Genomic DNA, 14,958 nt, shown 5'->3' on the forward strand with positions numbered 1-14,958 from the left:
AGTGGACAAGAAAAATAAAAGAGTCATTGCAAAATTGAGTGATCAGATTCGACAATTTCACTACATTAATCGAATAGATATTAATGTCATCCTCGATCATCCAAATGAGCAACAAATCATGTATACTTTAACCGAAGAATAAATCATTACTACAATTAGACAAGAAGGTAAAGGAAATAATCTTAAGGATGATTGTATGGAAATATAAAAAGTTTCGTGTCATGAATCTCTAAACATACTTGAGAAGCTAAAAATATTTTGACTTCAACAAAAATGTATTTATGCTAGCAAGTTATTACATACTAGTAAGGTAAAAGATGTAGAAACAACTCTAAAAATATAAATCATTGTCCCAAACAACTTTAGATAAATATTTTATTTCATCTTAAACCTTTAATGTAACATAACATATATTTTTTTGGTAATATACAGATAATTATTACTATATGGAGGTGACTTTCCTTAAGACGGGAATTAGAAAAATTATAACTTATTACAATGTGAAGTTTATTCTTATTTATAATTATCCTAAATTGGGACTAGATTTTTTTATGACTATATAGAGTTTATTTCTATATTGAATATCATTATAGAGGAGTTTTACTGTATATATCTATTGTCTTCATTTATCTTAGTTGATGAAGGCACAACAAATGGCTGGCTGCCTGTCGGCTGAGCTCTCCCGAGTCTCAAATGCCAACCAATTTTGTTATTAATTTGTGCTTTAAACGTGATATCTTGAAGATGAACTGTTCAGACATGTTTAATTTTAAAGAACAGTTAATCTATCAAAAATAATTCCAAAAAAAAAAAAAAAAGAAGTCGGTTCAAAGTATATATTGAAAGCCATCGTAATTAATATTTAGCCCCATTTCTGTTCACAAGTCAAATTCATTGAACCAAATAAAAGTAGTACAGAGACTTTATGATGAACCAAATTTGAAAGCAATTTGTACCCAAAATACAGACTTGAAAGCCTATGTTTTTATACTTACACGTGTATGCATCAGAACTCAGAAAAGTCGACTGACCTGAAGTGAACAGCAGCAATTACTGAATATCAAAATCAAGTAAATATCAGATAAACACCTAATAAAAGTTGGCTTCATATTAATACAATTCTTAATAATTTAAAAATCGTAGTGACAGTCCAATATTAGGGTATTTTATTTTAATAAAAATTATTTTAACTATTGACTTATTTTGAAATGTGAAATTCAAAGACAAATATATCTTAGCTTTTCTTTTGCAACTTCAATTAAAGTCAACTTCATTTTGTATTATGAAGCAAAAGGAAAGGGATGTTCATTATTTTATTAAAAAATTTCAGTAGTCAATATAGTATGTTCTCAAACTTCTAAGGGGTGTAGATGAAGTTATCCATAATGTGAATGGGTAGATATAGCAGCAGCGAGCCAAGACAGTCTTATTCCTAGACGGCAGGGCGCGTAAATATCTGAAGAGGTTAGGTCAAGAACCCTATCCAACAGTGTGACATGTAAAATGGCTTTGTGTAGGTGACCATCTCACCCAAATGCATCACAGCAAATAATTAAAGTTATTAAACCCGTATAGTATTTTATTAAAGAATTCGGTGTAGTGTTATATTGTTTGATTAAAAAAGAGAAAAAAAAAATGGTTCAAGTAAACTGACAACCAATCTACCAGGGAAAATAATGAGCAACTGTTAGCGTGCACTCAACCTCATAAATGCTGTCTCTTCCTAGGGTCTATATCAACTCAAGGCTCCAGCCACATATTTTCCTTAAACCATTCTGCCAATTTGTTTCTCTTCAACGTTCAGTACTACTAGTACTACTACTACTCATTCATTTCTCTCTGTTTAATATCATTCCAATGGAGTTGGGAAGTATTCTCCAGTTTCTTGAAAATAAAAGCATTCTAGTCACTGGTGCAACTGGGTTCTTGGCAAAGAGTATATACATATGCTTCTTGTTTCTCTTCTCTTTCTTTGTCAGCTTTTTCTTTTTAATATTGTACTGATCGGTTTTGTTGTTTCAGTTTTTCTGGAAAAAATTTTGAGGGTTCAACCAAATGTGAAGAAGTTGTATCTTCTCTTGAGAGCTGCAGATGCTAAAGTAGCCACTCATCGCTTCCATAATGAGGTATATAAATATGTATACGTAGTTGAATATTTTAATTTCCTTCTCAACTAAACATGACATGAACGATGAAGAAGAAATGGCAATCTTGTTTTATGCTGTTTATCTTCTTTCTCCTTTTTTTAGCTACAATGAATTATTCGTTAAAAGGCTAAATAATATATCATCTAATCTTTTCATTATTGATTTATTCTACCAATTTATTTACAGGTGATAGCGAAGGACTTGTTTAGGGTTCTAAAGGAAAAATGTGGTACAAATCTAAATTCGATTTTCTCAGAGAAGACCACTCTAGTCCCTGGAGACATTTCTTTGGAGAACTTGGGATTGAAGGACTCTAATTTAAGAGAAGAGATGTTGAAAGAATTAGATGTCGTCATTAATTTAGCCGCGACAACCAACTTTGATGAAAGGTGACGAATCAAGTAATCATCAACTGTTTGATTAAACAATTTATTCTGAAAAATAGATAAAAAAAAATTAATTCAAATTCCTTCTAATTTTTATGCAGATATGATGTTGCACTTGGTATTAACACATTGGGAGCTAAGAATGTCTTGAACTTCGCAAAGAAATGTAATAAGCTAAAGGTCTTTGTTCATGTATCCACTGGTAAGTATAATCATTAATAATTTATTTAATGTGTTATGTGTTTATAGAAAAAAATAAAAAACTTTGATATTAATTAAGCAAGTGATTTCGTAATTTCAGCTTATGTTAGTGGGGAAACGCCAGGATTGTCACTAGAGAAGTCATATCGTATGGGCGAGACACTTAATGGTACATCTGGATTAGATATTGATGTGGAGAAGAAAGTGATGGAGCAAGAACTTAACGAACTCCAAGCCGAGGGAGCTACAGAAGATGAAATTAAATTGGCCATGAAAGATTTGGGACTCAAAAGGTTCGTGAAACATATACCAAATCATAAATTAATCTCTATAAGTTATTTCAATTTCAAAGTTTTTTTATTGAAGTTTTCTTTACAATAATCAATTTCCTAGTACTAGAACCTTGAATTAATTTCTCTTTAATCTTACTTATCTTTTTATTAATATCACTACGTATGCAGCTTGCTATATCTAGGACTATTTCCATGTGCATATATAAGAAGAAAATTAATAATTCCGTTAGGTCATAGGTCCTTATTGACATGATAAATCCTCTATTATTCATGCAAGAAGATAGCTGGACCGGGCTGATAATATTTAAAAGAGGAATTCTATTAAATTGTTTGTCCTCAATTAAGGGATCTCAGATAGTCTGTTACCACATCAATTAATTATTTCTTAATTTGTGGAAGTTGGTATGTATGGTTACCGGCTAAAGTAATAAGGACAAAGTTGCTTGGTATTGCATATGTCCAAATATTGACACTAGAAATATACTAATGGCAACAAAATTTTAAACAAAAGTCTTAGTCGCTCCTGCTGTCATTGTTTAACAGTGTAGTTAAAATGTTGAATAATTTACTCAATTTGCCACCACTGGGTAGATTGATTAACATGCTCATCAAAAGCTTAAAATATAAACCACCGTTGGATGGTCCGCGGTTGACTAAGACTCTTGGATGTATTATTTATAAGGTTTTGAATTTGACCGACCTGAGTTGTTAATAAGGGATGGCCATTGAGGAAATTTATCCAACCGTTAACTTCTGAGCTCCAGAGGATTAGTTAGGGTGCATACAAGCTGATTCGAACACACTCAATCACCAAAAAATGAAAAGGCTTAAAATATAGTAATTCATAAATAAAGCACATTAAGTAAAGCTTATATTTCATATTGAGGATAATCCAAGAGTGGCTAGTGGGTTAACCCCAATGATGGAACACTTAAGTGAAATCACTCATATTAATTATTTAAGTTGGGGTATTTTCAACTCAGATCTAGGATAAATAACACGTATAAACGTCACACTCGAGTTTAGAGGTCTTAGCTTATAAGTGAACGTCCATTCTACCTTTAGCTATCACATTTTTGGTTGCCTCGAAGTCCATTCAGTGCACTCCTATCAGAATATTTATTACTTAAATTGACTCACCACCCAAACATCGGCCTCAGCTTCTCAAATTGATGGAAGGAATCGTCAATTCTTCCAGTTATTCAGAAGCTGGCAGACCTCAGAACATGCACTACCAACTCACGAGTTGGTTAAGCTTTAATTAATTCCATGCTGACTACAAAAGGAAAATTAAGAGCTTCATAAATGCTATTTTAATTAGTAAAATGATAGAGTTACCGAAAATTACACATCGAATCTATGCACCGAATGATGTGGTATAATCTTGACTGTTGATTAATATTAATTTATAATGAATTAACTTTCAGGATTGCGCTACATCATTTGGTGCACTAATTTGGTGTTCATCCTTTGTTAACTATAGTATTACTTTTTTAATTATATAATTGATTTTTCATAAATGTTTTAGCTTAGTTGAATTAATTAACATCTACTAATAAATGATCAAAAATATTTTTCTTGAATTTGCGTATGAAGATTTTATTACTCAAAGTTGTTTTATATATGTTTGGTAAATTTTTTTTTTTTTTTTCCAGCTATAGTGTCTTTTGAGATAACGCTAAATTAATAGGTCGCTGTCCAACAATTAGACCCATATCATATGCATCTTAAACTACTATGATCAATCTTTTTTTTTTTTTTTGGTTGAAACAACGTTGGATGTTGATATTTATCTGTAATTTTATTTCTTTTTGGGTCTTATGTTTATGTTAATTCAGTATGTGTAGTTACTTTTAGTGAGTTCATCTTCCATTTACAAACTTGGGCCACCATTTTTTCCTTGGTTTTACCAACAGTCCTTTTAAGTTTATGTCACTCAGCCGAAACTGATAATTGTGACAAATTTATCAGAGCAAAGATGTATGGATGGCCGAACACATATGTATTCACAAAGGCAATGGGAGAGATGCTAGTAGATGACTTGAAAGAAAATTTATCTGTGGTCACCATTCGCCCTACTATCGTAACCAGTACTTACAAAGAACCATTCTCCGGCTGGGCTGAAGGTATAAGGTAGGTCATTCTATTCTTATAATTGCACACTATTTCCTATTTTATCCATCCAAATTCGAACTTTATCATTCATTTGGATTGTAGCATTATCTTAAATTAGGGTTTCTGAAAGTGTATAATTTTTGTTTACAGAACAATTGATAGCTTAGCCGTTGGCTATGGTAAAGGGAGATTAACTTGCTTTCTGGGAGACCTCAATGCAGTTATTGACGCGGTAATCCTATTTCCTTTAACTTATTTTTACGTGTATTTAATTACATTTGGATATAGAATAAGCACATGCATACTTTGCTCTTCGGCTTTTAAAATTTAAAAGGTTGTTAATTATGCAGATACCGGCTGATATGGTGGTGAATGCTATAATTGTGGCTATGGTCGCTCATGCAAAGCAACAATCTGGTAATGTAATTTACCAGGTCGGATCCTCTTTAAGAAATCCTCTGAGATACAGCGACCTTCAAGATTACGGCTATCGATATTTTACTAAGAGACCATGGATTAATAAGGATGGAAAGCCAGTCATGGTTGGCAAGATTAATGTCATGGATAGCATGGCTAGCTTTCACAGATACATGGCCATTCGTTACATGCTACCGCTCAAGGTGTACTACTAAACCTCTAGTTATATTATATTTTCGCAAAACATATATACAAGGTATTATTATTTGGAGGGCACCTGGTTTAAAAACTAAATTAAAAAAGAACACAAACTTGTTTGTACAACTTTTTTATCAATCAACGAACACTACTCTGTCACTAAATAAACAGAGTATTTTACACGTTTTATTAGTAAACGAATACTTTTTTCTCGAAACGTACGTTAAAAAGTGTCATTTGAATTTTAGCATAATATCTTCAATTTGACCTTGGTTGAATACCATTTACAGGGATTAGAATTGGTAAATACAGCATTTTGCCAATACTTTAAGGGGATGCATAGTGATCTCAGTCGGAAGATAAAATTCGTGATGCGATTAGTGGAACTTTACCGGCCATACTTATTCTTCAATGGCATGTACGTATCTATGCTTAATTTTAGTGATACATCTACCAAAGTAAACTAAATTCATTACTTGATGATGATCATATCGGAAATATAATTAACTATTTGTTTTGCATGTATATATATATAAATATATATAGATTCGATGACAAAAACACGGTGAAGTTGCTAACGGCAGCCAGAGAAGATAGTTCAGTAGAGACAGACATATTTTACTTCGATTCCAAGTGCATTGATTGGGAAGATTACTTCATGAATACTCATATTCCTGGAATTGTGAAACATGTATTCAAATGAAAGCCACAAGTAATGCGTTTCCAAGAATTGGTAATGGCATCTCAAAATACGTATGTGTAGAAGTAAAATTGTTTAGCGTCATTTATTGAAGTATGATTTTAATCTGACATGTTCAGGTACCTCCGTCAAATTTATCCGATATAATATATTTTCTATAATTTTTGTTCTTATATTTACATGAATTATGTTCAACCATTGTTGGGATTATTAATATGTCACAAAGTTTGTGAGGGTCAGAATTGAAAAGATGTACTCATATATTCTTCAATTTGTTGTTATGTTGTGCTCTGATTAATGTAAAAGAAAAAATTGGAAGATTTCTCCACTTTGTTCTTTTCAAGAAATGAAGAATAAAATAATTGCTTTATTATTCTATATCTACTATTGCATGTACAGCAGTATATTTATACAACTATCAAAACAAGAATCGTGAGAGTCTCGCTAAGATAGAAACAAAACATAAAAGGATAAAAACATGAAAATCTTGCTGATATGATCTGCAGCAAATCAAAATTCTGGTGCGAATATCTTGGGATCTTCTTGTCGTTTGACTGGGTAATCAAATACCGTTCAATATGCCCCCTCAAGATGGTGTGTTTACGTCATAAACACCCATCTTGGATAGTAAAGAGGAAAAGGGTCGATAACCAAGTGCTTTTGTGCAGATGTCAGACAATTGATTCTCAGTACAAACATGATGAGTTTTGATTGCACCATTTTGTATCAGCTCCCGAATGAAATGACAGTTTACTTTGACGTGTTTTGTACGTTCATGATAAACCGGATTTGCTGCTATATGAAGGGCAACCTAATTATCACAAAATAAGAGTGCTGGTTGAGAATGTTCAATTGATAAATCCCTAAGTAGCTACAGCAACCATACTAATTCAGATGCAGTAGAACTCATTGCTCTGTATTCTGCTTCAGCAGAAGACCTAGAGACAGTCTTTTGCTTTTTTGATTTCCATGACATAAGAGAATTCCCAAGAAAAATACATGTCCATATGACTGATCGCCTTATGTCAATACAACCTACCCAATCTGAATCAGAAAACCCTTTTAGATGAACTTGTGATTGACAAGAATAAAATATCCCTTGTGCTAAAGCAAGTTTGATGTACTGGAGAACTCTTATAGTAGCATCCCAATGTGGTTTTCTCAGCTCAGCAAGAAACTAACTAAGAGTTTGAACTGCATATGACAAATCGGCCTTGTGATAGTTAGATACAACAATCGTCTAATCAATCTTCGATACTGCGTTGCATCTGTAAGCAATTCACCCTCCAATCTTGACAATTTAATCTATGTATCCATAGGAAATTTAGCAGGTCTGGCAGCAAGAAGACCAGTCTCCTCTAACAATTCCAAAGCATATTTACGTTGACACAAAGTAATCCCATTTTTAGCTCTAGAAATTTCCAAGCCAAGAAAATATTTCAAAGGACCTAAATCCTTTAATTTGAACTGTGCATTTAAATATGTAGTGAAGTCTTGAATTCGATGAGAGTCATTTGAAACTAAGACAATATCATCTACATAAACCAATAAAGCAATAAAGAAGTTACCATCTTCTTTGATAAACAATGAGTTGTCTATCCTCGATTTTTGAAAGCCACTAGACAAAAAAGTGTTTGAAGATTTGGCAAACCATTGTCTTGAAGCTTGCTTTAATCCATAGAGGGACTTGTTTAATTTCAACACTTGTGATGGTTTCGTAGCATGAAAATCAAGAGGCATCGCCATATAAACTTCTTCATCCAACCCACCATGCAAAAAAAACATTATTAACATCAAGTTGATGAAGATACCAATCATGAATTGCTGCTAAAGCAAGTATAGTACGCACTGTTGTTATTTTCACAGCTAGTGAAAAAGTTTCAAAATAGTCAATTCCTTCACGTTAAGTATAACCCTTAGCTACCAAACGTCTTTGTATTTTTCTATACTTTCATCAGAATTGTGTTTAGCTTTGTATACCCATTTACACCTAATGGGGATTTTACCAGATGGCAATTAGTAAGTGTCCAAGTATTGTTATCCTCAAGTGCTCTAATTTTTAAATCCATAACATTCTGCCACTGAGGTAAACTACAAGCTTCATGATAGTTTTTAGGTTCATAATGTTTAGATATAGCTAAAGAAAAAAATTATGTGTAGGAGACAAGCGATGATAAGATAAATAGAGGCAAGAGGATACTATTGGAGTCCCACACCGACTAGGCACGCTCAAGCCTACTGGTTTATAAGAGTGGGTAATCTTCCAATTCCACAAGACTTTATTGGGTGAGGAGTCAGGCCCACCTCAAATTTTATCATGGTATTAGAGCTAGGCCCAATTGAGTTGAGTGCTTGAGTAGCGGGTGAAGAGTTACAGCTAGCAACTACCTCCATCAATAGGCATGACCCAATATATGGACTTGACCGTGAGGGGGAGTGTTAGAGTCCCACACCGACTAGGCACGCTCAAGCCTACTGGTTTATAAGAGGGGGTAATCATCTCATTCAACAAGACCTTATTGGATGAAGAGTTAGGCCCACCTCAAATTCTATCATACAAAGCACCAGATGGTATTGATTGATCCTTGGATTGGACAGAGTGACAGCGGAAGTCTTCAAATATCTTGGTTGTTGCCAGGTTCTTTTTGACCTTCTAGGAGGTACAAAATCTGTAGGAGAGAGTGTGTTATATTCGAAGGTGTTGAATTTTGCTGATTCAAGTTTGCAACAGATGGATGAGGTTCATAAATGGATGGACTTTCGGAGGATGGATTAGATGGACCTTAAGTAGCCATTCGAGATTAATCATCTTTAAAATTGCTAGGGTCTGATCTATATTGTCTAGGGAAAAAATCAAACAAGTCATATGTATTAGAGGAACATGGCCCACAAGAATCAAAATTTTGTAGTTCAACGATGTATTTTTGTGTGGCAAGGGGAAACAAAGACTCATGGCATATGACATTTTGAGAGATAAAACAATATGATTGGTCATATCATACAATTTATATCCTTTAACACCATGTGGATAGCCAAGAAAAATACAAGGTTTGGCTCATAGTTCAAACTTGGTTATATTATGCATGAAAGTAGAAGCATAACATAAACAACTAGTTTTGAGATGTGAGTATGAGGGTGAGGTAGAAAATAGAATTTCAAAAGGTGATTTGCCCCCTAAAACTAAGGATGGTATGCGATTTATAAGATAAGTAGCAGTCAAGATGCTTTCACCCTAAATTTTAATTAAGCAGCCACCTGAAAGGAATGTGAAAACGTGAAAAAATTAAGCTACATTCCCATACAGAAGAAGAGGAATTTTTTTTTCTTCTTTTTCTTCCTTAATTAATTTTGGAATGTAAGCCATATGCAATGTATTTCTTAAATTGCCCATAACTTGTGACATTCTTTGCCCACAACGCCCTAAATTAAGCCGTCGGCGATGGATGTGTTGACCGTTGAAGGATCCCAACCCAGTAAAGTAAAATTAATTTATATGGGCCAACGCCTAGTGTTCCAACTTCCAACCTCGTAGTCCCTTGCTTTGTCCTATTTTTACTAAACCAACCGTCCTTTATCTTGATTCAGGACTGAATTCAAGACTTTTGAATACACCATATCCATTCAAACTTATTCTAAGATGAGTATTAGTCATACCGTTCTCACTTCTCAGTCGGGTGTGAAGGGACATATTGCTATTTCCAGTACTGTTATATATATAAACCAATGAAATTAATCAAAGGATCCGAGTGTAATACTATAGATGAGCTTGAAAAATTAATTCCAGGTTTCAGCTCACGTTCCACAATGTATCGTGTTATTTACAAATATTACGTACAAAAGAGGTATTCGAGACAGCTTCGACGCTGGTAATAGACCCTTTTTTTCCTTTATTGTTAAGATCTTATAAATATTCCATCTTTTAATTTTTTTCTTATTTTGTTCAATAGTTTTCAGAATTCAGATATTTTTAAATAATAATAATGCAATATAAAGCCTTCATAAGCAACAAAACAATATTATAATCCACCGAGACCAAGCAAATAATTAATCAAAACATGCGCGCAATGGCCTTCCTTACAGCAACAGGATGGGCAAGGAGAGAAACAAATAAATGTACCCACCGTCATTATTCCAGGTTCGGTGATCTATGTATGCATTATTAATTAATTAATTTGCCAGTGAAATTCTTGTATGAATTCTCAGTTTCCGAATGGACATTCATTCACTACTTTAAATTTAATACCTCAATAATCACAATACTTATATACAGTAAAACCTCTCTATAGTCTAATGATGGGACTAACTAATTTTATTACTTTAATGAGTTATAACTTAATAAAGTTGTATTACAAAAATTATAGTTTTGATTTCTTAACTCCGTTTGGTTCCCTTTTGGGAATACTACCTTAGTATTCCCAATAAAGTTAATAAGTAAAATTGTAAAAACCACAAAATATTCAATATTATTCAACTTTTTTTAAACCCCCTAAATTGTTAATTTAATTAATACCCCTAAATTTTTTTTTAGAAATTGCAAAAAAAACCCCAGCAACCCATATTTACCAGATTCGGCCACCACCGTCGAAAATGACCAATCGTGTATAATAGCGCACTACCAGCTGAATCGGGCCGGTAGTGGCCAAGATTTGACCGTCCGTAGCCAGTCTCAACACGGCCAACACATGGTCGTCGTTGACCTCAACGACGGCCGTATCTTTGGCCGGTTGACGAAAATATGGCCAGATATGGCTATCAATGCCAGATCTAGCCATAGATCGGCCTTTGCCGGCCATATCGGCGCACGACCGGCAAGATCCAGTCGTCATGCGCCGATACGACGACTCCGGCCGCCCTCCGACGGTGGTGGCCGGCTGTCCATATTTAATGGGTGGGTTATGGTGTTTGTTTTGTAACTTTTAATATTTTATTATAAGGGTGTTTAGTAAATAAACAATATAAGAGGTTTTTTTATTTATTTCCAAATCCTACATCGTAATACCCCGCCCAATCTCACTTTTTTTAACTTTTTTCTAAATTTTTTTCTAAAAAGTGTAAAAAGTGAACCAAATAGAGTCTTATTTTTTAATTCATGTTTTAGTAGTACATATTAGTTATTTTAATTCATATTTTAGTAGTATTAGAATTTTAGTTCAGCGTTTCACTGGCCTACTTTTGAATGATGAAGACCGTGTCTTGGAACCAGCAAAAATAAGTGTCATTGATGAAACTATAAATGCAGTTGATGCATGGTCAATTGATGTGAAACCACAGATAATTGCCAATGGTTTTAAGCATTGCAAAATAGGACTCCCGATTTTTCGATAATTGCAACTTACAAATGAATGGACAAGAAAAATAAAAGAGTCATTGCAAATTGGTGATCAGATTCGACAATTTCACTACATTAATCGAATAGATATAATGTCATCCTCGATCATCCAATGAGCAACAAATCATGTATACTTTAACCGAAGAATAATCATTACTACAATTAGACAAGAAGTAAAGGAAATACTCTAGGATGATGTATGAAATATAAAAAGTTTCGTGTCATGAATCTCTAAACATACTGAGAAGCTAAAAATATTTGCTTCAAACAAAATGTATTTATGCTAGCAAGTTATTACATACTAGTAAGGTAAAAGATGTAGAAACAACTCTAAAAATATAAATCATTGCCCAAACAACTTTAGAAATATTTTATTTCATCTTAAACCTTTAATGTAACATAACTTATTTTTTGGTAATATACAGATAATTATACTATTGGAGGTGACTTTCCTTAAGACGGGAATTAGAAAAATTATAACTTATTACAATGTGAAGTTTTTTCTTATTATAATTATCCTAAATTGGGACTAGATTTTTTTATGACTATATAGAGTTTATTTCTATATTGAATATCATATAAGGAGTTTTACTGTATATATCTATTGTCTTCATTTATCTTAGTTGATGAAGGCACAACAAATGGCTGCTGCCTGTCGGCTGAGCTCTCCCGAGTCTCAAATGCCAACCAATTTTGTTATTAATTTGTGCTTTAAACGTGATATCTTGAAGATGAACTGTTCAGACATGTTAATTTTAAAGAACAGTTAATCTATCAAATAATTCCAAAAAAAAAAAAAAAGAAGTCGTTCAAAGTATATATTGAAAGCCATCGTAATTAATATTTAGCCCCATTTCTGTTCACAGGTCAAATTCATTGAACCAAATAAAAGTATACAGAGACTTTAGATGAACCAAATTTGAAAGCAATTTGTACCCAAAATACAGACTTGAAAGCCTATGTTTTTATACTTACACGTGTATGCCAGCAACTCGAAAAAGTCGACTGACCTGAAGTGAACAGCAGCAATTACTGAATATCAAAATCAAGTAAATATCACATAAACACCTAATAAAAGTTGGCTTCATATTAATACAATTCTTAATAATTTAAAATCGTAGTGACAGTCCAATTAGGGTATTTTATTTTAATAAAATTATTTAACTATTGACTTATTTTGAAATGTGAAATTCAAAGACAAATATATCTTAGCTTTTCTTTTGCACCTTCAATTAAAGTCAACTTCATTTTGTATTATGATGCAAAGGAAAGGGTGTTCATTATTTTATTAAAAAATTTCAGTAGTCAATATAGTATGTTCTCAAACTTCTAAGGGGTGTAGATGAATTATCCATATGTGAATGGGTAGATATAGCAGCAGCGACCAAGACGTCTTATTCCTAGACGGCAGGGCGCGTAAATATCTGAAGAGGTTAGGTCAGAACCCTATCCAACAGTGTGACATGTAAAATGGCTTTGTGTAGGTGACCATCTCACCCAAATGCATCACAGCAATAATTAAGTTATTACCCGTATAGTATTTTATTAAAGAATTCGGTGTAGTGTTTATTGTTTGATTAAAAAAGAGAAAAAAAAAAATGGTTCAAGTAAACTGACACAACCAATCTACCAGGAAAAATAATGAGCAACTGTTAGCGTGCACTCAACCCATAAATGCTGTCTCTTCCTAGGGTCTATATCAACTCAAGGCTCCAGCCCATATTTTCCTTAAACCATTCTGCCAATTTGTTTCTCTTCAACGTTCAGTACTACTAGTACTACTACTACTCATCATTTCTCTCTGTTTAATATCATTCCAATGGGTTGGGAAGTATTCTCCAGTTTCTTGAAAATAAAGCATTCTAGTCACTGGTGCAACTGGGTTCTTGGCAAGAGTATATACATATGCTTCTTGTTTCTCTTCTCTTTCTTTGCCAGCTTTTTCTTAATATTGTACTGATCGGTTTTGTTGTTTCAGTTTTTCTGGAAAAAATTTGAGGGTTCAACCAAATGTGAAGAAGTTGTATCTTCTCTTGAGAGCTGCAGATGCTAAAGTAGCACCATCGCTTCCATAATGAGGTATATAAATATGTAACGAGTTGATATTTTAATTTCCTTCTCAACTAAACATGACATGAACGATGAAAAGAAATGGCAATCTTGTTTTATGCTGTTTATCTTCTTTCTCCTTTTTTAGCTACAATGAATTATTCGTTAAAAGGCTAAATAATATATCATCTAATCTTTTCATTATTGATTTATTCTACCAATTTATTTCAGGTGATAGCGAAGGACTGTTTAGGGTTCTAAAGGAAAAATGTGGTACAAATCTAAATTCGATTTTCTCAGAGAAGACCACTCTAGTCCCTAGACATTTCTTTGGAGAACTTGGGATTGAGGACTCTAATTAAAGAAGAGATGTTGAAAGAATTAGATGTCGTCATTAATTTGCCGCGACACCCACTTGATGAAAGGTAACGAATCAAGTAATCATCAACTGTTTGATTAAACAATTTATTCTGAAAAATAGATAAAAAAAATTAATTCAAATTCCTTCTAATTTTTATGCAGATATGATGTTGCACTTGGTATTAACACATTGGAGCTAAGAATGTCTTGAACTTCGCAAAGAAATGTAATAGCTAAAGGTCTTTGTTCATGTATCCACTGGTAAGTATAATCATTAATAATTTATTTAATGTGTTATGTGTTTATAGAAAAAAAAAAAACTTTGATATTAATTAAGCAAGTGATTTCGTAATTTCAGCTTATGTTATGGGGAACGCCAGGATTGTCACTAGAGAATCATATCGTATGGGCGAGACCCTTAATGGTACATCTGGATTAGACATTGATGTGGAGAAGAAGATGGGCAAGAACTTAACGCCTCCAAGCCGAGGGAGCTACAGAAGATGAAATTAAATTGGCCATGAAAGATTTGGGACTCAAAAGGTTCGTGAAACATATACCAAATCATAAATTAATCTCTATAGTTATTTCAATTTCAAAGTTTTTTTATTGAAGTTTTCTTTACAATAACAATTTCCTAGTACTAGAACCTTGAATTAATTTCTCTTTAATCTTACTTACTTTTATTAATATCACTACGTATGCAGCTTGCTATATCTAGGACTATTCCATGTGCATATATAAGAAGAAAATAATAATTCCG

At 33.1% G+C, this 14,958-nt stretch overlaps 1 protein-coding gene across 1 annotated transcript; it reads left to right on the forward strand.

The window, feature by feature from the left end:
- Positions 1-1,760: 1,760 nt before the first annotated feature.
- On the forward strand, positions 1,761-6,803 carry LOC116144675 (fatty acyl-CoA reductase 3-like). Its single transcript, XM_031430128.1, has 10 exons — positions 1,761-1,936; positions 2,023-2,126; positions 2,334-2,536; positions 2,635-2,735; positions 2,835-3,027; positions 4,999-5,160; positions 5,293-5,374; positions 5,493-5,762; positions 6,048-6,175; positions 6,304-6,803. The coding sequence occupies exons 1-10, from the start codon at positions 1,858-1,860 to the stop codon at positions 6,458-6,460; spliced, it is 1,479 nt and encodes a 492-aa protein (XP_031285988.1). The 5' UTR covers positions 1,761-1,857; the 3' UTR covers positions 6,461-6,803.
- The last annotated feature ends 8,155 nt before the right edge of the window (positions 6,804-14,958 follow it).

Source organism: Pistacia vera, unplaced genomic scaffold (genome assembly GCF_008641045.1).
Source record: "Pistacia vera cultivar Batoury unplaced genomic scaffold, PisVer_v2 Contig1141, whole genome shotgun sequence".
In the NCBI taxonomy this organism is placed as follows: domain Eukaryota; kingdom Viridiplantae; phylum Streptophyta; class Magnoliopsida; order Sapindales; family Anacardiaceae; genus Pistacia; species Pistacia vera.

Bases quoted from the DNA above. Each gene is read 5' to 3' on its own strand.
- LOC116144675 (XM_031430128.1), top strand. From the start codon at position 1,858: ATGGAGTTGGGAAGTATTCTCCAGTTTCTTGAAAATAAAAGCATTCTA. The intron at 5,375-5,492 runs GTAATCCTATTT...TTAATTATGCAG, and splicing joins TCAATGCAGTTATTGACGCG to ATACCGGCTGATATGGTGGT. The intron at 5,763-6,047 runs GTGTACTACTAA...TACCATTTACAG, and splicing joins GTTACATGCTACCGCTCAAG to GGATTAGAATTGGTAAATAC.